This window comes from Pelophylax lessonae (genome assembly GCF_965119305.1).
Source record: "Pelophylax lessonae genome assembly, chromosome: 3".
Taxonomy (NCBI): Eukaryota; Metazoa; Chordata; class Amphibia; order Anura; family Ranidae; genus Pelophylax; species Pelophylax lessonae.
Window position 1 is genome coordinate 249213695 of NC_138770.1, and position 25401 is coordinate 249239095.

General features: G+C 42.5%; 1 protein-coding gene across 2 annotated transcripts in view; it reads left to right on the forward strand.

Annotated features, from left to right (window-relative positions):
* MFSD1 (major facilitator superfamily domain containing 1) overlaps nucleotides 1-22855 on the forward strand; it is a 115137-nt gene extending 92282 nt beyond the window's left edge. The window contains exons 16-17 of one of the 2 annotated variants that reach the window (XM_082249882.1): nucleotides 16534-16636; nucleotides 22608-22855. In XM_082249882.1, the coding sequence (XP_082106008.1) occupies nucleotides 16534-16636; nucleotides 22608-22667 (163 nt within the window). In that variant the 3' untranslated portion in view covers nucleotides 22668-22855. Of the gene's footprint in view, nucleotides 1-5770; nucleotides 6113-16533; nucleotides 16637-22607 lie in introns of those variants that run through there. The other variant, XM_082249883.1, reaches the window with a different exon arrangement.
* The last annotated feature ends 2546 nt before the right edge of the window (nucleotides 22856-25401 follow it).

Here is a 25401-nt window from a genome sequence, read left to right on the forward strand (position 1 = left end):
AAGGGTCAGATTTCTGCGCTGGCCGTTCTTTTTCAATGCCCTGTGGCATCTAATTCATTGAAGGTGCGACATTTGGTTCCTCCTAGGAGGGAACCTTTGCCTCCATGGGACTTGAACTTGGTTCTGTCCGTGTTGCAACAGGCTCCCTTTGAAAAGATCAGGGAGATCTCGTTGTCTCTGTTGTCCAAGAAGGTTGCCTTTTTGGTGGCGATCACTTCGGCTCGCAGGGTGTCGGAGCTGGCGGCTTTGTCCTGCAGCTCTCCCTACTTGGTGCTTCACAAGGATAAGGTGGTCTTGCGACCTAACCCATCCTTTCTTCCGAAAAGGATCTCGGAGTTTCACCTTAATGAAGTTATTGTCTTGCCTTCGCTCTGCACGAAGCCTAAGCATCCGAAGGAGGTTGCCTTGCATTCCTTGGATGTTGTCCGGGCGATCAGGGTTTAACTGTCGTCCACTAAATCCTTTCGCAAGTCGGATTCCCTCTTTGTCCTTTCTGAGGGACCTCGGAAGGGCATGGCGGTGTCGGCTGCGACCATCGCCAAATGGATCAGACAGACCATTGAGCAAGCCTATTCTTTGAAGGGGAAGGTTCCTCCCTTCCCTGTGAAGGCGCACTCTACCAGGTCTTTGAGTACGTCTTGGGCTTACCGGCATCAGGCTTCTGTGGCCCAGGTGTGTAAGGCGGCGACTTGGTCGTCCGTTCACACCTTCTCAAAATTTTATAAGGTGGCTGTTCAGGCATCGGCTGATGCCTCCTTTGGCCGTAAGGTTCTCAGTGCGGCAGTTTCTTAGGGACCCTTGTTTTTTTGGGCCCTTGGTTATTGGGGTGTTTTACCCCTGGGTTACTTGTTTTCCTGGGTTGTTGCTCCTGTTGAGCACGTTTGTCCTGTTGCCCAGTTGGTTCTCTTACTATGGTAAGGTTCCTTTCTCTGATGTGGGTACTGCGTTGCCTTTTCTACGGTTGCGTCTCCCACCCCTCATGTCTACACTGCTTTGGGACGTCCCATTGGTGAAGACTTGTGAGTGGGCGGCGACTGTCGGAGGACGTAAGAGAAAACGGAATTTTTGTAAAATCTTACTGTAAAATTCCTTTCTCTGAGTCCTCCGACAGTCGCTGCCCCCCGCCCCTCTTTTGGGGTTTTTGTGTACTCTTACTGCTATGTTACCAAACTGAGTTGCGAATGCTGGTGCAGGGAGGTATTGACTGAGGGGACAGCCCCTAGGGGTGTGTCTATGCTAAAAGCTTTTGTATTAACAATTCTTGTTGCCTAGCTACTCCTGCGGAGCAAAGGTCAATACCCATTGGTGAAGACTTGTGAGTGGGCGGCGACTGTCGGAGGACTCGAAGAAAGGAATTTTACGGTAAGATTTTACAAAAATTCCGTTTTTTTTCTTTGCAATTATTTTTTTGTTTGCTGGCAAGTGTCTTGTATAATTATGGACCCTGCCACACATGTATCCCCACCTGATCCCCTCGAGGTGGCCACAGGACCCTCCAGTACCCCACTGGTTATTGATGTTTTGGAGTCTTTGGTATCCCGGGTGTAGGTGGCCTGTCAGGGACGGGGGTCAAGAAAGCGACCCCCGCCTACCCCTATTTCATCTGATACTTCAGATACAGATTCTGAGCTGGTCATTGCAGCTGCAGGTCCCTCTTCTGGGGCTGTTGTCTCAGGTAATGTCTCCTTAGACAGTGAGGAGGACGTTTCTGCCTCCGCCATAGCACAAGAAGCGTTGGTGGACGCACTAGTTGTGTCTGTCTGGGAAACCTTAAGACTTGAGGTTACACCGACAGAGGTAACCGAGATGGAAATTCTTTTTGGTACTAGTAAACGTACCAAGATGGCGAAGGTTTTTCCTTTGCCCAAATGTTTTGGCAATAAAATTAGAGGAATGGGATCATCCGAAACGAACCCTTGCTATTTCCAAACGCATTGTTAGACACTATCCGTTTGAGGAATCCCTCATTAAAAAATGGACGGTACCACCAGTGGTGGACCCACTGATTTCCAGACTAAATAAAACCACTGTTATCCCGTTGGAGGACGCCCCGTCCTTTAAGGATCCGGTGGATCGAAAAGTGGAAGCAGAGTCCCGCACCATTTTTTCCCTGATGAGGTCAACCTTTAGGCCAGTGGTTACCATTGGTTTAGTTTCACAAACATTAACAGAATGGGCCAAATTGTTACGCCGTGACTTAAAGGGGAGAAGTATCCCCCCGGCAGCATCTGATTTGATGGAGCAAATTATACAAGGACTACAGGTCGTCTGTGACACAGCCCTGGATACCACTCCCTTGTTAGGGCATGCATCAATGTCAGCAGTAGTCCTCAGACGTGTGCTGTGGTTAAAGTGCTGGTCGGCGGATCAAGGTTACAAGAAAGCTTTGGCTAATCTCCCTTTTCAGGGGGATCGTCTGTTTGGGGCCACCTTAGATGAGATTATAAAGGATGTCACTGGGTGCAAGAGCACTTTTTTGCCGCAGACTACTAAAGGTGAAGGACCTCGTAACAGGCGAGGACCTTCCTTTTCCGCTCATAAAAGGTTCGTTCGCTCCACGAGCGAGAAGGGCAAAGCCCCTTCAGGGGGTTTCAAAAGGCGCTGGTCGGGTAAACAAAAGGCCGACTCAGCCAAACCTGAAGATGAGACCAATACAGCCTGAAGGTGCACCCCCACCCATCTCTGGGGTGGGGGGACGTCTTCACCAGTTTTCAGATCCATGACTTTCCTGAATACCGGACAAAGGGGTTCAGGAGATCATACGATCGGGATACAAGATCGAGTGTCGATCACTTCTACCGGTGCGATTCTTCCATTCCAACATTCAGATGCTACAGGGAGCGGTAGTTTCTGTTCCTTGAGCAGAACGTTTTCTTTACTTTTTCCAAAGATCATTCCCAGTTCCCTCCAGGAATCTGATCTGGTTGAGCGAGCGGACCAGGGAGCCTCTGGTCTGGTGGCTTCGGTCTCCAATGCTCAGCCAGGGGAAGTCACTACTTCTGATAGAACTCAAGTTTCTGATAAATGTGTGGGAACTGAGAGCGATCAGACTTTGTCTGATTTCCTGGACCAAGCAGCTCTAGGGTAGCCCGGTTCGGATACAGTCAGACAATGCCATGGCTGTGGCTTAGGTCGATCACCAAGGATTTCACCAGCTGTGCCTTCATTGGGGCACCCCGAAGGTGGATCTGTTGGCATTTCGGCTCAACAGGAAGGCGCGGAGGTTTGTAGCTCGCGCCCGCGATCCTCTAGTGGACGCAGCAGACGCGCTGATCGCCCCGTAGGGGCAGTATCAGCTACCGTATGTCTTCCCTTCTCTCAAGTTGCTGCTGAAACTTCTCCGCAGGATAGAGGTGGAGGGAATTCCAGTTATCCTGGTAATTCCGGACTGGCCTCGTCAAGCCGGGTACGCCGACTTGGGCAGACTGGTCGCGGACGCTCCTTGGAGACTTCCTCTCAGGGAGGATCTGCGGTCTGTGACCGATCTTCCATCTTGCTTTACAATCGCTGGTTTTAACGGCCTGGCCATTGAGACCCAGGTACTGAAGGACAAGGGATTGTCAGCTTCAGTTATTCCTACTCTAAAGCAAGGAAAGCGACTTCTAGCAAAGTCTATTATCGCACATGGAAGGCTTATATTGCGTGGTGTGAATCTCTTGGATTTCCCCCACGTACCTATTCGGTCACCCGAATTTTGGCCTTTCTGCAACAGGGGGTTGAGCAGAAACTGTCCTTGAGCACTATCAAGGGTCAGGTTTCAGCGTTAGCAATCTTCTTTCAGAAACCTTTGGCTACTCATTCCCTGGTGCGGAATTTCATCCAGGGAGTGCGGTACCTGGCTCCGCCAGTGCGCGCGCCCTTACCACCCTGGGATCTTAATTTAGTGTTGTCGGTTCTTCAGAAACCTCCCTTTGAAGATATTAGGGAGATTCCCTTGCTTACTTTATGCCAGAAGGTGGCCTTCTTGGTGGCCATCACTTCTGCACGCAGGGTGTCAGAACTGGCCGCATTATCTAGTCGTTCCCCATATCTGGTGGTTCATAGGGACAAGGTGGTTCTTCATCCGAATTCATCCTTTCTTCCTAAAGTGGTTTCAGAATTTCATCTGAATGAAGATATTGTATTACCTTCCCTGTGTCCTAAGCCCAGTCATCCTTGGGAGTTTGCGTTGCATTCCTTGGATGTGGTTCGGGCAATCAGGGTATACCTGAAGACTACGGACTCGTTTCGTAAAACGGATTCACTTTTTGTGATCACGGATGGCCCCAAAAAGGGGTTGCCTGCATCTGCGGCGACTATCTCCAAATGGATCAGACAGACGGTGGTACAGGCTTATTCTATTAAGGGTCGGGATCCTCCATTCCCTGTTAAGGCGCACTCCACTCGGGTGCTTAGTGCTTCCTGGGCCTTCCGCCATCAGGCGTCAGTGGTCCAGGTTTGCAAGGCGGCTCCCTGGTCGTTGGTTCATACCTTTACAAAATTTTATAAAGTTGATGTGATGGCATCGGCGGATGCCTCTTTTGGCCGCAAGGTTCTGCAGGCCGCAATTTGAGGAGAACGGTGGTCTACCTCGAGGGTTTTTTTTCTGTTGGATTTTCAGTTGAGTCTCATCCTTTGGTTTGAGCCTTTAAGACTTCTAGTTGGCACCGGTTGGGCCTTCTAGATTGGATTTTGATTTCTGTTATCCCACCCCTCATTTGTGGCACTGCTTTGGGACGTCCCAATGTGTTATTAATCAAGAGGACTGCGTCTGTCAATGAGCGACAGAGAAAAATGGATTTTTGTAAAATCTTACCGTAAAATCCTTTTCTCTTAAGCTCATTGACAGACGCAATACCCGCCCCTCTGTTTTTGAGTTGGGTTGGGTTAAATTCTCTGACACTGCTTTGTGACATAACTGACTTCCTGTAGCGGAGAGAGAGAGAGAGGATATACCCTCTGGGACTGCCCCTAAGGTGTGGCCAGAACGTTTTCCTTCCGTCTAGTGTCCTACTCCTGTAGAGGGCAGTATAACCCAATGTGTTATTAATCAAGAGGACTGCGTCTGTCAATGAGCTTAAGAGAAAAGGATTTTACGGTAAGATTTTACAAAAATCCATTTATCTCCTAAACAGGGCCTGTTTAGGAGATATTCTAGTTAGCAGCAGCTGGTGATGTCACCAGGAGGTGCACTCTGAAGGAACAGCATACCCATGCCTTTCTTCAGTGCTCTGTGTTGTGGCTATCACATGCGTGCATGAGTGATGTCATTACGGTTCAGCCATTCAGGTGGCCGCACCTACAACCCAGAAGGAAGACCAGGTTAAGTTAGAAAGAAGCCTCTGCAGCTGACAGCGCACCACTGAAGGGCTGCATTTCAAGGTAAGTCTTTCATAATGTGCTAGTATGCGGGGTTTACTAGCACATTATGATTTTGCCTTGCAGGAGGAAACGCATCCCCCCCCCCCACCAAAGAATTTACTACCACATTAATAATGTACTTCTGAAGTGCAGTACTGCAAAATGCAGTAACCCAATACTAACGTGGTTTTATTCAGAAAGCTTATTCCATATTCATATAAGGATTTTATTTTTTTAATTTTTGTCCATTAAGATGTAGGTAAAGTCAGAGCAACACATGGCATGTAAATTGTCCCCTCTAGTCTTTTATAGCATACGTCTGATAGGCTTACTTTCATATATTTGATTTTAAATCATTCAGCTATTATGGTTGAACCAACAGAACTAAACTGCCCATTTTAACTTACCGTTTTATAATAATCTCTTGCAGAAAAGAAACTGAATAGCAAAATCTCATCTTCCTGTATGCAGAAAGAGGTCAGCAAGCTGTCAACTCAGAAGAGTTTAGTGTCTTCAGAGCTTGCTGCAGAATAGTCAAATTGGTGTTAACATCGGTTTACTTTTTTTAACTAAGTAACTTACAGTAATACTGTAATAAGTGAGGAATTTGGGCTATAGACCATAATGGTCATCTTGGACTATTTGCACATTATCATTGCCTAGGGCAACATACACAAATTGTTGGTACTGAGGCTGGGACTCTTAATTTTAATTATCTTGTTTTAGTAACTTAAACTTTTTAAGTAGTTGCTGTTTGCCTAAAAAGTCACTTTATTTTCTTGAGCGCTTAAATTCTTTTGGAACTCCTTCTTTTTTTTTTCCCACCTCTGAGCGAAAGACTTTGCAGACAAGGGGTCCAAGTTGATTAAAATTCAGTGTGCAGATTTGTAAAAAGCTGCTGAATGTAGCTGGCATACCTCCCTTGAAGCCTTTACTGCACAATGTATTTTTATCTACTTTGTACCCTTGCCTGTATAGCCTGTTTTACTCAGAAGGGGTAGCCTTTAAATTCTGGCATTCAATACATTTTTTTTTTTTTTAAGGTTTTTATTATGCTATTTTTCAGATTCTTGGAGTCTCCATTGGGACTGAAAATTATATTGTGCATTAAACTATTTTATTTGATTTCATTTAAATTTAATGTTCTAAAGCTTAAACAGTACTTAATTTTGATATCCTAAAACGTTTGTGGTGCAGTGAGATAAAAGCACTTAAAATGAACTGATCAAAATGCACTTTTTAGTTTAGTTGGCTTATTTAAGTACCACTAAAACTTCTGTATGACAGTCTTGGCAGTTGCCAAATTCAGTTACTATGTGATGCACACGCCTCAAAAACTTCCTTTACTTTGAGTCAAATTCTCCTTTATTGGTTTCTCACACGCTTCCCCTTCAGACACTGTAGCTCACAGTGTGTGTGTGTGTGTGTGTGTGTGTGTGTGTGTGGGGGGGGGTTAGCTAAAGAAACAGAACGGTCAGTCCAGAAAGCAGTTGGTGGGACTAGGTGTGGCCAGGTGTTGATTAAAGCTTGTGAATCAACAGTGACCGAGTTGATGGCCACACCCCCTGTAACCGTTTTTCATCCTACTGCCATGCAAGCAGAAGCAGCCTACATGTTGGTGGCAACTCTGCTCTGGATTTAAGAGCAGTGTAGCATGGTTGCCAATCCATCACAGGATGGCAGTTTGCAGGGAGTACTAAGAGAACTTGAGTGCACATGCACTTATAAGAGTTGTAACACATTTTTGTTTGATTTTAGTAAGAGGCCATAGATATACTTGACTTGGGCTAATTTAAAAAGTAACTGAGAAATTGTGTAAGAAAAGTTATCTAGTCTTTCTAGATAACTGGTTGTTGGGTGTAGGGGTATAGATGCATTTGTCTTTTTTCATACACATCCTAGATTGTGTTATAGTGATGGGGTAATCTGAAAGATGTTAAATGGTTAAGTTTTTATTGTGACAGTTCAAGAGGTAAAAGTACAGTTGGGTAGTTTTTGGTCCCGAGGCCTCTGTTTTGTTATTGGCAAGCTAGTTTCAGAACTGCTGTAACAATATTGTAATCTTTTCTGTCAGTTACTGTGGTTCTCATGTTGATGGAAAACTCATGCTTTATCTTTGCTAGTTAAGTTTGTAGTGTTACATTTTTTTTTTGTACCACTAGAGTGTGCTGCCCTCCAGCAGGTTATAAGAGCTCAAACTAAGTGAACCAGGTTCTCGGTATGTGGTCAGGTTCCCCCCCCCCACTTAATCTAAATGCCACGTGTATTAATGTCTAGATTGTGGGCATACATTTTTTAAAGTGTACTTAAACCTTGGCAGCCAAGTTGGGATAGCACTTTTATATGTGTTACATGTTTTTAATCTGTTAAAAATGCTTGCTGCATCTTTGGTTTGCTGTTCATGAGGATACACTTAAGGCCCCTTTCACATAGGTGGACTGATTGGGTCCGTCTGTCAGTATTTCAAGTGGACCCAATCAGCTGCTCGTGTTTTCCCCTATGGAGCAGCATTTGTAAATGGACATGTCCGTTTACGCCCACAGACATCCAATCATATTTGATAAAAACAGACGGATGGAAGATTTGTTCCGCATTAGTCTATCATATCAGATGGCGGTCAGGTGTAAATGGACACATGTTCCTTTACACCTAACGCTCCATGAAGAATGGAGGGTCTGCTCGGGTCCGCCTGAAAAACACACGGCGGAGGGAATTATGCCCCATCGTTGGTATCTGTGGATGGAAATTGTGCCCCAAGGGCCGGATAAAAGCAAGCAAAGGGCAACAAATAGCCCCAGAGCCACAGTTTGGAGACCACTGCCCTAGAGCATGGCCATTCAGTGGGCTGGTTCTTGGATCCACCTTGATGAGTGGGCTTATCTGCAGCCTAAAAACACAGGCAAACCCGATCAGACCACTGGTGTGAAAGGGGCCTGATGTGCAAATTATAAAAATGTCACTGTACTCAGTTGTTTCACATAGCAAAATTAAAAATTGCTGCATAGCATTTTACATGTTTTAAAAACCTTACTGAGCTTTTTCTTCTGTGTAATGTAATAACTTCCCAGCCCCCTTATTTTTAACCTATTTAAAGCTGGAAGCTTAGGCCAGCCATTCATGGTTTGATTCTCGGCCGTTTCAGCAGGAACCAACTGAGAATCTAACTATTTATGGGCATGCTGGCTGTACCTAGTTGATTGATTTGATCAACTTTGGTACAACCAGCCTGACGGATTCAGTTTTGATTTTCGCATGCGGCTGCTATAGCCGCTAGCGATAACTGTCTCTTCTCCTGCTGGTAGAAGACCATTGCTGCTTCCCCTGTTGCCAGGACCTTTTTAGGCAGTGCTGTCAGTGAGAATAAACCATACCCCATCATTGGTATTAGTGGGAGGACTATAGCCCCGTTTTTGGTGTTACTGGGAGCAATTGCACCCCATCATTGGTTTCACTGGGTCCCATTGTTTGTGTCATTGGGAGAAATTGTGCCCCATCTTTGGTGGTGTTGGGAAGAATGGCACCCCATCAATGGTGTCATTGGGAGGACTTCTTCACTTTCTTTAGCGTCAGTGGGGGTGAATTATGCCCCATTGGTGTCTGTGCATGAAAATAGTGCCCCAAGGGCCAGATAAAAGCCAGCAAAGGGCTACATCTAGCCCCAGGGCCACAGTTTGGAGACCACTGCCCTAGAGCATGGCCATTCAGTGGGCTGGTTCTTGGGTCCGCTTTGATGAGTGAGCTTTTATCTGCAGCTGCTCAGGCATTGCCAGGGGAGCATAGATTGCCCCTGACTTTTGTGAAGAATCCTATGTGGTGAATGTCCCAGCTTTGAAGTTTGCCTATCTGTGGAGAGTCACATGCAGGTGCAAAGAGAAATAAAAATATTGTGCAATATGATAATTAGTCTACCATGCTTTGCTGAATATAGCAAAAGGCACAGCATCCCTTTGCACACAGATTACCATCTTCAGAGCACACTGGTCAGTAGCAGCGATGGCAGAGTTCAGTGGTTAGTAGCAGCGCGAGAAGAATTATTTTAAAGCCCAGATAATCATGGCTAGAAGATGGGGGCTGAGAATCCGATATTACAAGCTGGCTGATAAGATTTTCTGTTGTATTAACAATTGTGGAATCGCTGTAGCTGGTACGAATGGCTGCACATTGCATGGGGCCTTAAAAATAAACACGATCTATTCTATTGAATCACAGATTAGTGTTTCCATCTGTATGTGGGAATCCCTCTATAACATGTAAATCACTCAGACTAAACCCATACAAGGATCCTTTTCTGTCTGACATAAGAAGCCATTCAGCAACTTCTCCAAATCATCAGTGTGAGATCATAAGTTAAGGGTGAACAACTGCAAGTAGGTGGGTGTCGAGGCTGATGGCGGCACAATTGCCACATCCCAAAATTCTACAATATAAAAAGTCCCACAGGGATTTTAAGGGCATAGGCCAGCCAAAGAAGTAGGTAAAGTAGTAGACAGTATAGAAAAATTCAACAATTTTTATTCAGAATTACACATGGGTAAAAGAGTGGGAGATAGCCCCAACCAAATGTTAAAAAAAAACAATGCCGAACATAAGAGAATATGCTTGTGGTCTAGAATATAGAATTAACATAAGTTAATTGTGGTTTCTGTGAGACAAATATCTACAGTAGTTGGAATTGTCATCAGGTGTAAGGAACAGGCCAGATTTTGTATATTATCAGATTTTTATATAACTATTAGTGCAGAGAGGTATAGTTTTTATGAGGCTATTTTATACATTGAAAATATTTAATGTTTGCTAGATCTATAGTGGGAAGCATAAAATGCTATTTCTTTCATTCATCGACGGACACAGCGCTGAATTAAATCTTAACAACTGGGTTATATTGCTTCCTCCAGGAGTAGGACTAGGCAGAACAAAAAACACCACTCTAGGTAATCTGTTTTAATCTGTATAGTCAGGAGTAAGAACCTAGGCTCCCGGCTCGGATCTCTGATCCTAGCAATTTTTTTTCCTTCCTTACATCTTTTTTGTGTTTTCTCTCGGGAGATCTACAATCAACTGTCAGGCTGGGCGACGGGCTGGATAATCTAGATAACATTTAGGGTATCACGGGGGAAGGGGAAGACTACCTTCCTGCCACAGGAAAGGGAAGGAGCCTCATTGCAGATGGGGGCCCTCCTCCTCCTCAGCCCATAGAGGCATCCAAGGGCCACGGTAAGTCCAGTATCATCTTTGGCTAAGGCTTCTTCTGCAGTTCCTGTGAGGAAACAAGAGGATCTTCCAGTCATCCTGGTGGCTGTAAACGTCCCTTGGGGCCTTACTCTCAGAGAAGACCAGTTGTCCCAAGGGCTGAGCTACCATCCTGCTTTACAGTCGCTGGTTTTAATGGCTTAGCTATTGAAAGCCAGGTACTGAGGGATAGCGGTCTGTCTGGATCAGTGATATCTTTTTTTTTTTTTTTTTTAATAACTTTTTATTGATTTTACAACATTATACAGTAAACAAATACAAAAATAAATATAAATATTAAAAAAAAGTGATCAGTGATATCTACTATGGAGAAGGTAAGTAAGTTGTCTTCCAACAAGATATACCATCGTACTTGGAAAGCGTACATTTCTTGGTGGATTGGCGCTCCTCCTCGATCCTTTTCTGTGGCTCGGATCTTAAACTTTGTTCAACAGGGCGTTCAGAAGTTGGCCTTGAGTACCATCAAGGGTCAGGTGTCTGCCCTGGCAATCTTCTTTCAGCAACCCTTAGCTATGTGCTCTTTAGTTTACCTTCATTCAGGGGTGTTCGACGTGTGGCCCCACCTGTACGGTCTCTTTTGCCACCATGGGATTTAAATTTAGTGCTTTCGGTTCTCCAGAAACCTCTATTTGAGAATATTCGGGAGATTCCCTTGCCTACGTTATCCCAGAAGGTGGCAATCTAGGTGGCTATTACCTTGGCCCGCAGGGTATTGGAATTGGAGGCATTATCCTGTCGCAGTCCCCATTTAGTGGTCCATAAGGATAAAGTGGTTCTTCGTCCCTGTCCATCAGTCTCTGCCTTCCATTTGAATGAGGACATTGTGTTGCCTGCCTTGTGTCCCAAGCCGGCTCATCCAAAGAAATTTGCTTTGCATACCTTGGATGTGGTTCGGCGATTCTGGTGTATCTGGCAGCTACCGAGTCCTTTCGGAGGTCGGACTCACTTTTTGTGGTTACTTGCGGGCCAACAAAAGGGCTGGCTGTTTCTTCGGCTTCCATCCCCAGAAGGATCAGACAGATGGTGACTCAGGCCTATTCTATTAAAGGTCAGGTTCCACCTTTCCCTGTTACGGCACATTCTACTCGGGTGCTGAGTACTACTTGGGCCTTTTGTCATCAGGCATCAATATCGATATAAGTTTGCAAATTGGCCACTTGGTCGTCGATGCATACCTTCACAAAATTCTGTAAGATAGATACTTTGGCATCTGTGGATGCTTCTTTTGGCCGCAAAGTTTTGCAGGCTGCTGTTTAGGAGGGGCTGTTCGCTCTTAAAGGGGTGTTTTTTCTTTAAACTTTTTTTTTTTTTTTGATGGGGTTCCTGTGTCCTGGATGAGGGCACTTCTGTTTAGCCTTGGGTTATTTTCCCCACCCCTCGTTTTTTCTTTTTGGATGTCCTAGTAGTTATGATTTATGGAGTGCTGTGTCTGTTGATGAACGAAAGAGAAATTGGGATTTTTGTACAGAAATGTAAAATAGATTTCTCTGAGTTCAACGGACACAGCACCCACCCCTCTATAGAGTTCTGATACTTTTAATACTGCTTGCTACAAAACTGATTACCTAGAGCAGAGAAGGGGGTTGCATACCAAGCTGAGGATGGCCCATCAGCGTAGCCAGTGTTTGGTTGTTCTGCCTAGTCCTACTTTTGGAGGAGGCAATATAACCCAGTGGTTATGATTTGTGGAGCGCTGTGTCCGCTGAACTCAGAGAAATGGATTTTACGGTAAGTACAAAAATCACATTTTCTGTCCTGTTTCTAAGGGCAAAAAGTGTAAAGTGACTTTGATTAATAAAAGGGATATATTCCAGGATGATGGGTTAGTTTTGAACATGTGATTTGTAATGATTACAACTCAATGTTATTTTGCCTGGACTTTGTTAGGTTTTCTGTTGACTGGGGGATGAAATTAGGACTTCTGTTTAAATAAAATGTAGGTGCTGTTTTCTTTTGAAGGACTTTTTTTATTTCCTGAAAGCTATTAATCACTTCCCGCAAACTGACGTACCCGTACTTCGGCTTGAAGTGGTTGTACCGGGGTGATGCCTGAGGCTGCCATATTTTTTTTTTTTTCTCAGAGCCAGCAGTCGGCTTTCTGGTGATAACAACCGATGTGGCTCGGCCGTTGTCCCAGCAAGCGGGGACGTCTTAATTACCCCCCCCCCCCCACGTCCCACCGGGAGACCCGAGCACTTCTGCCAGCTGGTTAGAGTCACGAACAAAGCCGTATTCGGCTTCGATCGGGTCTCTGATCATGTTACCCAGAAGCAACGTCCCTTCCGGTTTACTCGGCTGGCAACGGCACTGATTTAAAAAAAAAACTAACTGCCGATTTCGGCGTTTTGAATACTTTGAAGTGCAATGGAGGGGTTTGGAGTCTTTTTAGACCCCAGATCCCTCCATAAAGAGCACCTGTCACTGCCTATTACTGTCACAAGGGATGTTTACTTTCCTTGTGACAGCAATAAAAGTGATCAGATTTTTATTTTTTAAGGAACAGTGTTAAAATTTAAATAGGAAAATAAAAATTAAAGCGATCCTGTCCCCGTGAGCTCGCGCACCAAAGAAAACGCCATACGTAAGTCGCTCCCGCAAATTTAAACTGTGTTCAAATCACACATTTGGGGTATTGCTGCAATTGTCTGGGTGAGAGCAATAATTCGAGCAAAAGACTCCCTCTGTCTCTAAACTGGTAACCGTTAAATTATTTAATAGTTTTTGGAAAAAAAAATAAAAAATTATTTAATAGCGTCGCCTATGGAGATTTTTAAGTACCGTAATTTTGTCGTCATTCCCTGAGTGTGCACAATTTTAAACCGTAACGTTAAATATCTATTTACTCGGGGTGTCCTCGTCTTTCACAATATACAAACACATTGGGCTAACTACAGTTGAGTTTTTTTGAGATTTAGTGAAGTGTATTTTTTCCTAAAAAAAAAAAAAAAATTGCATTTGAAAGACCGCTGCGCAAATACCGCATGACAAAAAATATTGCAACCAACGCAATTTTATTCTCCAGAATCTGTGCTAAAAAAATGTTTGGGGGTTCTAAGTAATTTTCTAGCAAAAAATACTGATTTTACTGTCAGAAATAGACTTGGTCCTTAAGTGGTTAACCAGTTTTTGGTTAACCTGAACCAGTTTTCAGTGAAATGTAACCAGCATAAAGGAAAAGTACACATTTCTATACCCTTCTCTGCCCTCAAGTCTTAAACTACTCCCTCCTTCATTCTTGCCAGATCATTGCTGTGGCACAGCCGCTAGCATCTGCAACCTCACCCAGCCCTCATGTCCTATTGATAGGTGGTCTCTCCATAGGAGTGCATTTTTTCCTCAAATGTACAGATGAACATTTGGACCGGGGGGCTGTGCAGTTATCTGTAGGCCACAGTGTGGATCTTAAAATTACTCTGAACCTAGAGAAATGTTATGAAAAACCCTTTATCTTTTATAAAGTTCTATATAATGCTCTATATCTCAGATTTGATCTTGCCAAGCCCTGGCATTCCTCTCTTGCCTCACTGTTTGCCTCTGGGAACACCTATCATAGGTTTGAGCCAATAGTAAGGTATGAGAGGGGTCAAACCAGAAATAAAATTACCTGCTTGAAGTGTGAGTTTACACTCAGCACCTTGGCTTCAAGGGTCTTGAGACACTTTAGCAGTTGAAATAATTGTATTGTTGCATCATGTTTACTTTAAACATGAAACATGAAAATTATTTTTTTTTTTTTTTTACTGGTACATCTTTGTGACATGTCAAATGTGCCTTTTCTGTGTTTTGTGTTGTGGGCATTCTTATGAACTACCGAGGGCTGTGCACACTTAAGCAATCTGTTGCGATGCATTAACGCACATTGTTTTAAGGCAGCCTATTTGTAATGAATGGGCTGCCAATGTACAATGCACCACAGTGGATTAAAAAATGCCTTTATTTTTTTGTTTTGTTTTGTAGTATGGTATGTCTGCTGTGGTGCAGTGTGGTGTGTCATGCTTTGCACTCCACAGTACAGTGCTTATATTTAGAATGAATGGCAAGGATGGGGGGGGGGGGGGGGCTGTAATTTAATGTGTGTGTTGCTGCATATTGCCACAACGTGTAAGTGTGAATGAACCATATTGATAAGATGTGGACACCTTCTTTAAGACTGCAATTTTGGCTGTGGAACAAGTTATAAGAAAAAACAACCCATAGTTTTTTTGTTTTTATCAGCATTACAAAGGAGCAGTTGTACTTATTGAAATTATATGGAATACTCTATTATGGTTACATCATATGTCTTTGAAAAGTTTTGAGGACGTGTGTAATTTTCCACTTCCTGCTATTTGGTGTAATTGTTTTGATCGGAATGCCAGTCATATTTAAAAAAAAAATCTGTGGGGCATTGAAGTTAATCAGCAAGGTTAAAGTGTAATTCAGGTCTATTCTAAGTCTAACCAAGTCTAAACCTGTTCCCACTCCCATTCTAAGCCTATTTTATCTACCCTGTAAATGGAAAGATGTCTATACTTGCCTATTCTGAAGTCGGCTGTGGTCCAGGCTCATGATTGGGTCCCAGCACTGGCTCCAGTGTAGAGGAGGGACAGCCGACAATGGTTTCCACATAGTAAGCCTATGGGTGATGCAATTGCCCAGGTTCTTTAGCCGTTGTCTCCAATCTCCCCTCTACACTGAAGCCGATACTGGAGAGCTCATGTGACCGGATCGACTTCAGAATAGGCAAGTATAGACTTTCATTTTATAGGGTTGATAGACTAGGCATAGAATATGGGTGGGAAAAGGTAAAGGCTTATGCCGGCTATAGATGGATCAAATCTCGGCTGGTTCAGCAGGGAGCAGCCAAGATTTGATCTATCTATGGGAAAGCTAGTTGTACTGAAGTCAATCCGTGGATTGACTTGAATACAACCAGCCTGTTGGATTTTTTTTTGCATGCGATTACTGCTGGAGGCTATAGCAAAACACTATAGTGCTACGGGATGGATTTGGAAAATCTAATTTTTTCTTTCCAGCAAGCCATGGTGGCAGGAAAGAAAATAGAATCTATGACTTGCCTTTTACTTGAATTACATTTTTTTTCCATAAAGTGATTCATAATAAAGGGAAATTTCTGGTGTATACAAAAAAAAAAAAAAAACATTTTTTCCAGTTAAAACAAAAGTTCCACTCTTGAGCTTTAATCCCTTCTTGGCTGCATTATTTTTTATTTTGTAACCATTGTTCATTAAACTCAGGTTTTTTTTGGTTGGAATGATCTTAAGGGCTCTTTCACACGGGCGTTCCGTATGTCCGTTTTTCATCCCATCCGTTCGAGGATGAAAAACGGACATAATGTATCTCTATGTAAATACGGATGTCAGAGGATGATCATCCTCTGACATCCGTTTTTTGTCAGTTCAGTTCAGTTTTTTTGAACGGAGGAGAACCCTATTTTTTCTTCCTTTCAAAAAACGGAACTGAAGCAAAAACGGATGTCAGTGGTGTCATCCGCAGACATCCGTTTTTACATAGACATGCATTATGTCAGTTTTTCATCCGCAAAAGGATGGGATGAAAAACGGACATACGGACCGGAGGACACAAGTGTCATCCGTGTCCGTTACAAAAAAAAAAAAAAAGGACCTGATCGGGCAAAAAAAAAGGAACGCCCGTGTGAAAGAGCCCTTAAAGTTTCTAACTATGTTGGCTAACTAGCACTTCATGTTTCTTTCTTTTTTAAAAATATTTTATGATTATTAATTTGTATTTCTAAAATCATTTAATGTTACATTTTTCTGAAACCGCACTTTTTTTGTCTGTTTTTTGATTAAATAAAAGATCTACAAAAGAAATAAAATTGTATTGTCCTTTTTCTCTAATGCACAATGCCAGTTGAATGCTATTTTTCCCTAGCCTGACCATGTATGTTCTGTTATTCACCAAGCGATATGTTATTTGTAGGGCTGAGCAAGCTCGACTGAGGCGGCAGAATTCAGAAAGTAGGCTTCGTCCACTGAGTGCTTTTGCTTTGAGGGTTAGATATTTGTCCAGACTTGGAGCAAAGGTATGTTTGACTATGTTTATAACATTATAGAAGCCCAATAAAGGTATATTTACCTGCACTTCACTGGGTGGTTAATCAGTACAATTTATTGTTTTTTTGGAGTCCAGCATTGCGCTAAATCCCTGCTGGGGCACTAAACTGTGTTGCAAACATGTCAATCTGGCTGTTACAGCCCAATGGCTATATGTCTAAAACTTTTCCATATACATATAGGTGAATTGGGATTCTGTAAGGTAAATGTGGACCAGCTGTAGTGGTAAGAAAGGCTTCACTAGGTTTTTATTTTTTTATTTATTTTTTTTTTATTAGCTTCTATAGTTGGCTACTTAAATTTATTGTAATGTTTACCTGATCATGACATTTTTGAGACTGTTATTTTTAACCTACCGCCAGAAAGTCCATGTATTGCTCAATAATTGAAGGACACTGGATTCAGAGACCTTTGTGTGTACTGCTGACCACAAGGGAATTTGGACACTGACAAAAAAAAAAATACGGGGCCCAGCTCTTAGCCCTTTCCATTCCAAGCATTCCTCTGTGTTTTTCTAGTGGCTTAAGAGGGTGTTTCCCCCCCCCCCTATTCAGAAAATTTTAACCAATTTGACTTGCCATTTCTTCTTTTCTTTTTTTCATCACTCAGCCTTTCCCTGCTCCATTACTTGAGCTTGTCTCTAGATGCAGCAGTTTGGATTGGTGTCTTCAGTGATAGCTTTGGTGGGGGGAGGCTACCCTACCCTGACCTCTCTGGACTGGACAATTGTAGGACTATCCTGCAATGTGGTGTTGGCACACATTGTGGTGCTTTCCAGACCTTAGTGTACTGTTAGGAGCAGAGCACTTTCTGTGGCAAAGCTTCTGCTGTGACCCAGTCTCTAAAGACTTACTTTCTGAGTAGCCGTGTGGGCCAAGCACTGGGGGTAGACCATTTGGTGCCCTTATTTTCTTTCTTTTTTTGTCAGTTTACCACATAAAGTATTAATACTGAAGAAATAAGTGACACACTTGGTTAAAAGTTCCTGCTGTTCTGCGTGATGTAATTGATTCCTGATACTACTGCTTGTCACAAGTGATTTAGGGATTTTTCCTGATTGGCCTTAGCATCTGTTAGCCATTGGTGCAGGGCATTCCAGTGATTTTCAAAGCTCTGGATTGGCCCAGGTGGATGTGGTACTCAGACCTCATTGTTCTCTGCACGAAGTGTGTTTTACCAAGGTTCTACCTCCTGTCTTCACGAGATCTGGACAAACTCTTGTTGTGGGAATAGTTAGTGCAGGTTCTTGCTGACAACAGTATAAGGACAGTTCAGACATTTTTAAAAAGGTTTGGTTAAACCTTGGATGTTCAGAACTCCACATTTTTAAAGTGACTCCTCTTGAAATATATGGGTCTTATCCTGGACCCAAGACAAACTGCTAACTCTCCACTTCTCAGACTTGAATGCTTTAGTACTCTTCACTTCTTTGAGAATCTTGGGGCTGATGGTAGCATCCTACAAGGCAGTATTGTTTGCACAGTAGTACTCAGGAGCCCTGCAACTCAACAGCCTGTGACTGAGACAAATCTCTAGAAAAACCGATTCATCTGACACCGAGGTCCAGGTTGCTTCTGGGCTGTTGGCTCAGGAATCCAGCTCTGGGTTTGGTAAAATCCTTCCTCAATCTCTTAGGAGAGCCTCATGTGCCAGCCTAAAGGGCCGGGGAGGAGTCCTAGAGATCTTGTTGATAAAGGGGACTTGGTCTTCCGATCAACATTGGACCCTTCCAGCTGAAGGGGGGAAAACAGACATCTTTATGCAGCAAGAAAGACTGAATGCTTTATGGGCAGAGCTTCACGTTTAGCCCTGTTCATCATTTACATCCAAGGGGTGGACAGTTACCAGACAAACTTCATTAGATATTAAAGTTTGCATCAATGGGAATAGGCTGTACACACAGAGGTGTTACAAGTGGTGGATGTTGATATACTGGCCTCCAGGTTTAACCACAAACTGGACAGGTACTGTATGTCTACAGATGCAGGATTACGCTAGCGAAAGCAGTGTATGCTCTGGTGCGATTGGTACAGCCTGATCTTCCTCTTTCCTACCATTAAAACTTCTTCCTCATCTGCTCTTCATGATCAAGGTGCACACCTAGGTGGATATCGCAATCAGACCTCATTAGTTTCCTGGTGGATGTTCCATAGGCACTTCTGGACCATCTAGCTAGTGTCACAAAGACCAGTTTACCATTCTGCTTCATGGTTGCTGGCTTTATCACCTTGGCTGTTTGAATTTTAGGCCAGAATCTTTAATTCCTACATTGTTGAAAACCTTTAAACTCTACTTCTGCAAGGTCTACCAGCACACATGGAAGGCGTACTTCATTTGGTGTGAGAAAAGAAGCTTTCATCACAGGAAATACTCCTCCATGGAATGAATCCTGACCTTCTTGCAATAAGGACTGGATCTGCATTTAACCCTGAGAATTAAGAGCCACATCTTGGAACTTGTGATCTTGTTCCAAAGATAGCTAGTTTTCCATGGCTTCTGTTAACACCTTTTATGCAGGGTGTATCTCCTGTAGCTCCCCCAGCCAGTGCTTCCATTAGAGAAGCTGACTGTCATTCTTGGTCCCTGCCAAAGAAAGCCAGATTTTTTGTTCCAACATTTCCTAGTAGCTCATTATTAAAAGGCATGGTCTAAAAGACAAGGTTCCATCCCTTTCTGTTTAGTGACACTCTACTTGATCTGTCAGTGCCTCCTGGGCTGTAGGCAAATGTTTGCCAGATTTGAAAGGCTGACATCTGATCTTCTGTGCACATGTTCTTTAAAGTGGAGTTCCACCCATTTTTGGAACTTTAGATCTATGTAATCCCCTTTAAAATGGCTTTTACCAATGGAAACTTTTTTTTTTTTTTTTTTTTGCTAGTAAATACCTTAATTTCGGCTTTATTCCTCCTCTCCTCACTTCCGGGTCCGATCGGCGATGATGTCATTCGGCGATTCGCAGTGTCTGCTGGGATGTATTCTATTCCAGAAATCTCACAGTAGCTGTATCTGTACTGAGCCGTGCCTGTCCCGCCTCCGCCCCACCTCCTCTCATTGAGTTGCATTGTATGAATGTATTAAGGCTGTTCTCTGTCCCGCCTCCTCTCATTGAGTTGTATTGTATGAATGTATTAAGGCTGTTCTCTTCCCCGCCTCCGCCCCGCCTCCTCTCATTGAGTTGTATTGTATGCAATACAACTCAATGAGAGGAGGCGGGGCAGAGAACGGCCTTAATACATTCATACAATGCAACTCAATGAGAGGGGCGGAGGCGGGTCAGGCACGGCTCAGTACAGATACAGCTACTGCGAGATTTCTGGAATAGAATACATCCCAGCACACACTGCGAATCGCCGAATGACGTCATCGCCGATCGGACCTGGAAGTGAGGAGAGGAGGAGTAAAGCCGAAATTAAGGTATTTACTAGCAAAAAAAAAGTTTCCATTGGTAAAAGCCGTTTTAAAGGGGATTACATAGATCTATGTATTCCAACCTATTAAAAATGGGTGGAACTCCGCTTTAAGTTTTACTAGGTGCACTTTTTTAAGCATCATCTGATGCCAGCCTTGTGTAAGATGTCCTCATTCAACTATCAGCCCCTGTTCGGTTTTATTTGTTATGTGTGCCTGTTAGTTTTCGCTACTGTTGAGCGCCCCCCCGAAAATTTTGATTTTTAGTAATTAAATTATTTTTCCCCTTCATTGAGCGACACATGTCCAACTCTTGTGCACTGATCTTCTAAGTATTTCTTGCTACAAAGCTGAGGTATGTTGGGAGTGGAAGGAGTTATACTTTATTGGTTATTTATTTTGTTTGTCAGTGTCCAAATCATCCAATAGGTGGCACTAGAAGCCAGTTATCTGAAACCTGTGTCCCTCTTAGAAATGGATTTTACAGCAAGTTCAAAGATCCACTACTATTTCTAGTCCTCTATGCCTCTAACAGTCTTAATGCCGAACGCCATTTCCTCTTCCTCAGCATTCACTGGTGCCAGTAGTAGTGGGAGACACGGCATGCCTTTCATAGACAAACAATGATCTTATAGCAGGAAGGACACTGATGAAATATTTTGGCTACTAGTTTTTTTTTTTTTTGCATCCGCCACTTTAATATTGATTTCAGTTTTTGTTTACTAAAATTTTAGATCAGAAATACCTTCTTTAAAAAGCTTTAGGGGAAATTTCTATTTATTGCAAATATTAAAATTCTACTTTGGGAAAAGAGAAATGGAATGCACAGTTCTCAAAATAGGACCCCCACGCTTTTGTTTTTAAAATCATTTTCAATTGAAGGGCATATATAAAGCAGTGAAAGCAACCATAACCAAATATTCTTTGCAGATTTATCTTGGTGATTGATTCACCTGCAGCAAATGTTTGCTGACAGAATTCTAAAGCGATTAATGTCATTCAGCAATGTGGTTTTTTTTTTTTTTTTGGTTTTTTTTTCCATTCATCATAGGTTAAACCAGAGGAAAGCAGACAAATTAAACTTTTCTGTGGAATAGTTGCCACTTCTCTAGGTTTCAAGAGTGTTTATTGGTATTTGGATGGCTGACAGTCCTCACCAGGAAAAGAGGACATTCCCCCAACAGAGACTTAAAAAACAAAGGCAGCTTTCATTTTAAATTTTACTAAAAAGGAGTGTTTGTATTGCTGTGTTCCTAGCATCTTCCCAGTAGTAAAAAGCTGACAATGATATAATCCTTCCCTACTCTATTAACCGCTTGCTGACCGCCGCAAGTACATATACTACGGTGGTCAGCCTCTCACACGCAGAGTGACGTATTGGTATGTTACTAGCCTGTGAGGCTCTGGGGAGCGAGCGCGCGGCGCTCTCCCGCGCGGTCACGGACCCCCCCTGCGCGCGTGACTGGCGGACCCAATGTCCGCCGGCCACTCAGCGATCGTCGGGGGAGAGGGAGAAAGGCAGGCGGCTAGTGTAAACAAGCCGCCTGTCATTCTCCCCTGTGTAGGAACACTGAACATACAGTTCTCCTATGTAGGACCGTTGATCATTGTTCCTACAGCTCAAGACACAGCCAATCACAGTTAGAATCACGCCCCTAGGGACACACACAGCCCCTCCCTCTCAAATAAAGTTAACCCCTTCACTGCCATTGTAATTTTACAGTAACAGTGCATATGTATAGCACTGATTACTGTAGAAATGTCACTGGTAACCCCAAAAGTGTCAAAAATGTCAGTCAAGGGTCTGATCTGTCCGCCCCAATGTCGCAGTACCGCAAAATAAATCGCAGATCGCCGCCATTACGTGTTAAAATGACAAAAATCTTTCCCTTTGTTAGTAAACGCGATAACTTTTGCGCAAACCAATCAAAATACGCTTTTTGCGGTTTGTTTGGTTTTTTTTTTTTGGCTGAAAATATTAAATTTTGATTTTTACATTTTTTTTTGGGCAATTTCATATAAAAAATGTGAAAAATAGTTATTTTTGCAAAATTGACGCTCTTTTTTTGTTTATAGCGCATGATCAAAAAATCGCACAGGTGATCAAATACCACCAAAAGAAAGCTCTGTTTGTGGGAAAAAAAGGACGTCAAAATCGTTTAGGTACAGCGTCGCACGACCGCGCAATTGTCCGTTAAAAATCACGCAGTGCCGAATTGCAAAATACCCCCTGGTCTTTAAGCAGCCAAATCCTCCGGGGCTTAAGTGGTTAAACACTAAAATGTAGTATCTTGTATTCCACTTTGTTGTGATATTTACCAAAATTTTAAAGAAAGGCACCTAACTAAATGCAATTCCCTTACCAAAATAGCCAGTAATATCCCGATATATTTTAGTTAATACAATTCTGCATTATTTAATGCTGTTCACACATTTTTCATTTTGAGGTTACACCCTCTAAATATCTTGCATATTTTGTATGTCTAATACATTTTTTTCAATTTTTTTTTTTTTTTTATTTCTCTTTCACAGCTGCCAGATCATTACTGCACCCACTTGTCATCTTTGGCTCACAGAAGTGTCCTGAAATAAGTGCACACATTAGTACAAGTTGTTTTCTCTTGGAAAGATTGGTTTGTGGGTTTACTATGAAATCCGTTTATGTGCCTAATGGATCACATTCACCTTCTGTACGAGGTTAAAGCAGTGTTAAACATTGACCAAGTTTAAAATTTGGTACACTTGTTACTGCTGTTGAGTCCCTACAAAGAAAACACTATACAAACCGCCCTTGCATATCGAAGTCACCTCTTAGTTATGACACCAGCAAATCGTATGATACTCAGCTGTGTGTTTTTGGGAAACACCTGTACATGAGTGAGGTAGAGTAACTGAACTGCATTCAGGTAGTTTTACTGCTAGCCATACAGGAGTTGATTTTTTTTTTTGATTTTGGATGAAATGTATAGCCAAGTTCTGCTTTATATGCAGTGCCTTGAAATTTTCTACATTTTGTCATCTTGCAACCCAAAACATAAATGTATTTTATTGGGACTTTATGTGATAGACCAACGCAATGTGACACAATTGTGAAGTGGAAGGAAATTTAAAAATGCTTTTCAAATTTTACAAATATGTGAAAATTGTGGCATGCATTTATTAGCCCCCCCCCCCCCCCCCCCCCCCCCGTCAATACTTTGTAGAACCACCATTCGCAGCAATAACAGCTGCAAGTCTTTTTGAGTTTCTCTACCAGCTATGCACATCTAGAGTGACATTTCTGCCCATTCTTTTTTGCAAAATAGCTCAAGCCACCCACCACAGGGTGGCAACCAGCAAGCCATCCACCCACCACAGGGTGTCAGCCATCCACCCACCACAGGGTGCCAGCCAGCCACCGACCACAGGGTGCCAGCCACACAGTGCCCACCAACTAGGAAAGACAAAAATATAGGTAACCTTTGGAAACATATTCATTTGAATGGCCTGCTCAGTGGACCTAAAATTGGAATCGAAATTCTTGTTTTCTGGTCCATGTGTGCTAGGATGAGTGGTGTCTTGGTTAAATGACATATTTTAATCACTCATTGTGACATGTATAGGGGTTTACAGTTGATTTTTTGTTTTTTTGTTTTGCAGCAGTTAAAACAATACATTTCCAAATTGTGTTCATTTTGATCTTGGACTTTTTATGTTCCTTTCATCTTTTGCATGTAATGTGAAATCTTATGCACTGCACTGAAATTGAGTCATTGCTGGAACTAAACTGCTACATCTAAAACTGCAGCAGCTTGCCAAACACACCTCTCAGTGGCCGTTTACATGGCCATGCTAATGGGCAAAGTTTTATCACTCCTGATGCTTTCCTGCCCATTCCCATCTCCTGCACCAAAACAACCTAGAAGTGTTGGAATTTTACATCAGGAGCCTCAGGACAGCCTGACAAGAAGGTTTGGAAGGTGACTGCAGGTATGCGTGGGCACCCTGAGGTGTCTGCACTTCATACTTGAGCAGTTTTGTTTTTCTCACCATGTGCTGCTACAGCTTAATTAATCAGGACCGAAGTTTCTTTTGTATTGGATATGTAACAGACTTTTGACTGAAATTGTCACATAACGTGATTCAAGGGGTTCAGATTTCACATTTAAATGCAAATTGGCGTATGCACAAAAACCTGGTAAGTAACTAGAAGTATTGGGAAATGGGAATTTTTCAAAAGCGACTAGTGGGAGCATTAGCAATGCTACAAAACATATCATGCCAAATAAACTTCATCAGGTGTCATGTTACAGTATTTTTAATATTTGTTGATTTTATATATAAAATCTATCCCTCCTGTAGAATAAGTGTTACAATTTCATTTTTGTTGTACGAATCACATAATTTTGTAGGAAACGTAGAAAACCCATTTAATGTGAACTTGTGACCAGGCTATGGACAATTGGGTATTCACATAATTGTAAACCGGAAATTAACTTTTTGCCCTCGTTGAGCCAGGTGAGATGAGCTGCTGTGTGGGCTACATGGTTCTGGTGTAAATTACTCCACAGTGGCTGCAGTTAAAAGGGTATAGGGTGCTAGTTTTTAAATTGTCTTTAAAATATGTAAATACTATGACCATAGCCAGGCCATAGGATCACTTTAGAGTAGAGTATCCTTTTTCATATTAATATTGTAATACACTACAGTGAGAACAATTTATATACAATTTCTCTCCTGTCTTATGTCTCTAGTAATTTTTTTTTTCTGTCTTATGGGAAATGCTGGAATGTTTGTTATTGGTAAGTAGTTGACAATGCTTTGCCAGTGCCTTCTTTTGTGGAGGCAATCCATAGGTACTGTAACTGAAGACATGTCTGCCAGGAGAAATTTAATCGTAATTGGATTGGACACAATGGATGCATTGACAGCCAGCATAGACAAAAATAACATTCTTACATAGTTTCTCACTGTCTTGTCTTTATAGTATCAAATAGAATAAAAACAAAGTTATACTTTAAGAATTTAAATGGTATCATTGGTGTTTGAATAAATATAGTTTATTTTTAAAAAGTTTTTTTTTTTTTTTTTTTTTGAACATGCTGCAGTTTGTGGAAGTCTCATTTTGGTAACTATAGGTTACCTACCTGTAACCAAATCATGTGCAATGCAAGAAAATGTGCCAATGGAAGAAAATGCACATAGCTGAAATTTTATGACTTAATGAAGCTTAATATCTAGATTTTATCCAACTAAGTGTGTGCTGCTATATGGAAAGTCTGGTCTTGGAATGGGTACCTGAGACCACTCTAATTTGTGAGAATATATTGTATTACCTTAGAAATGT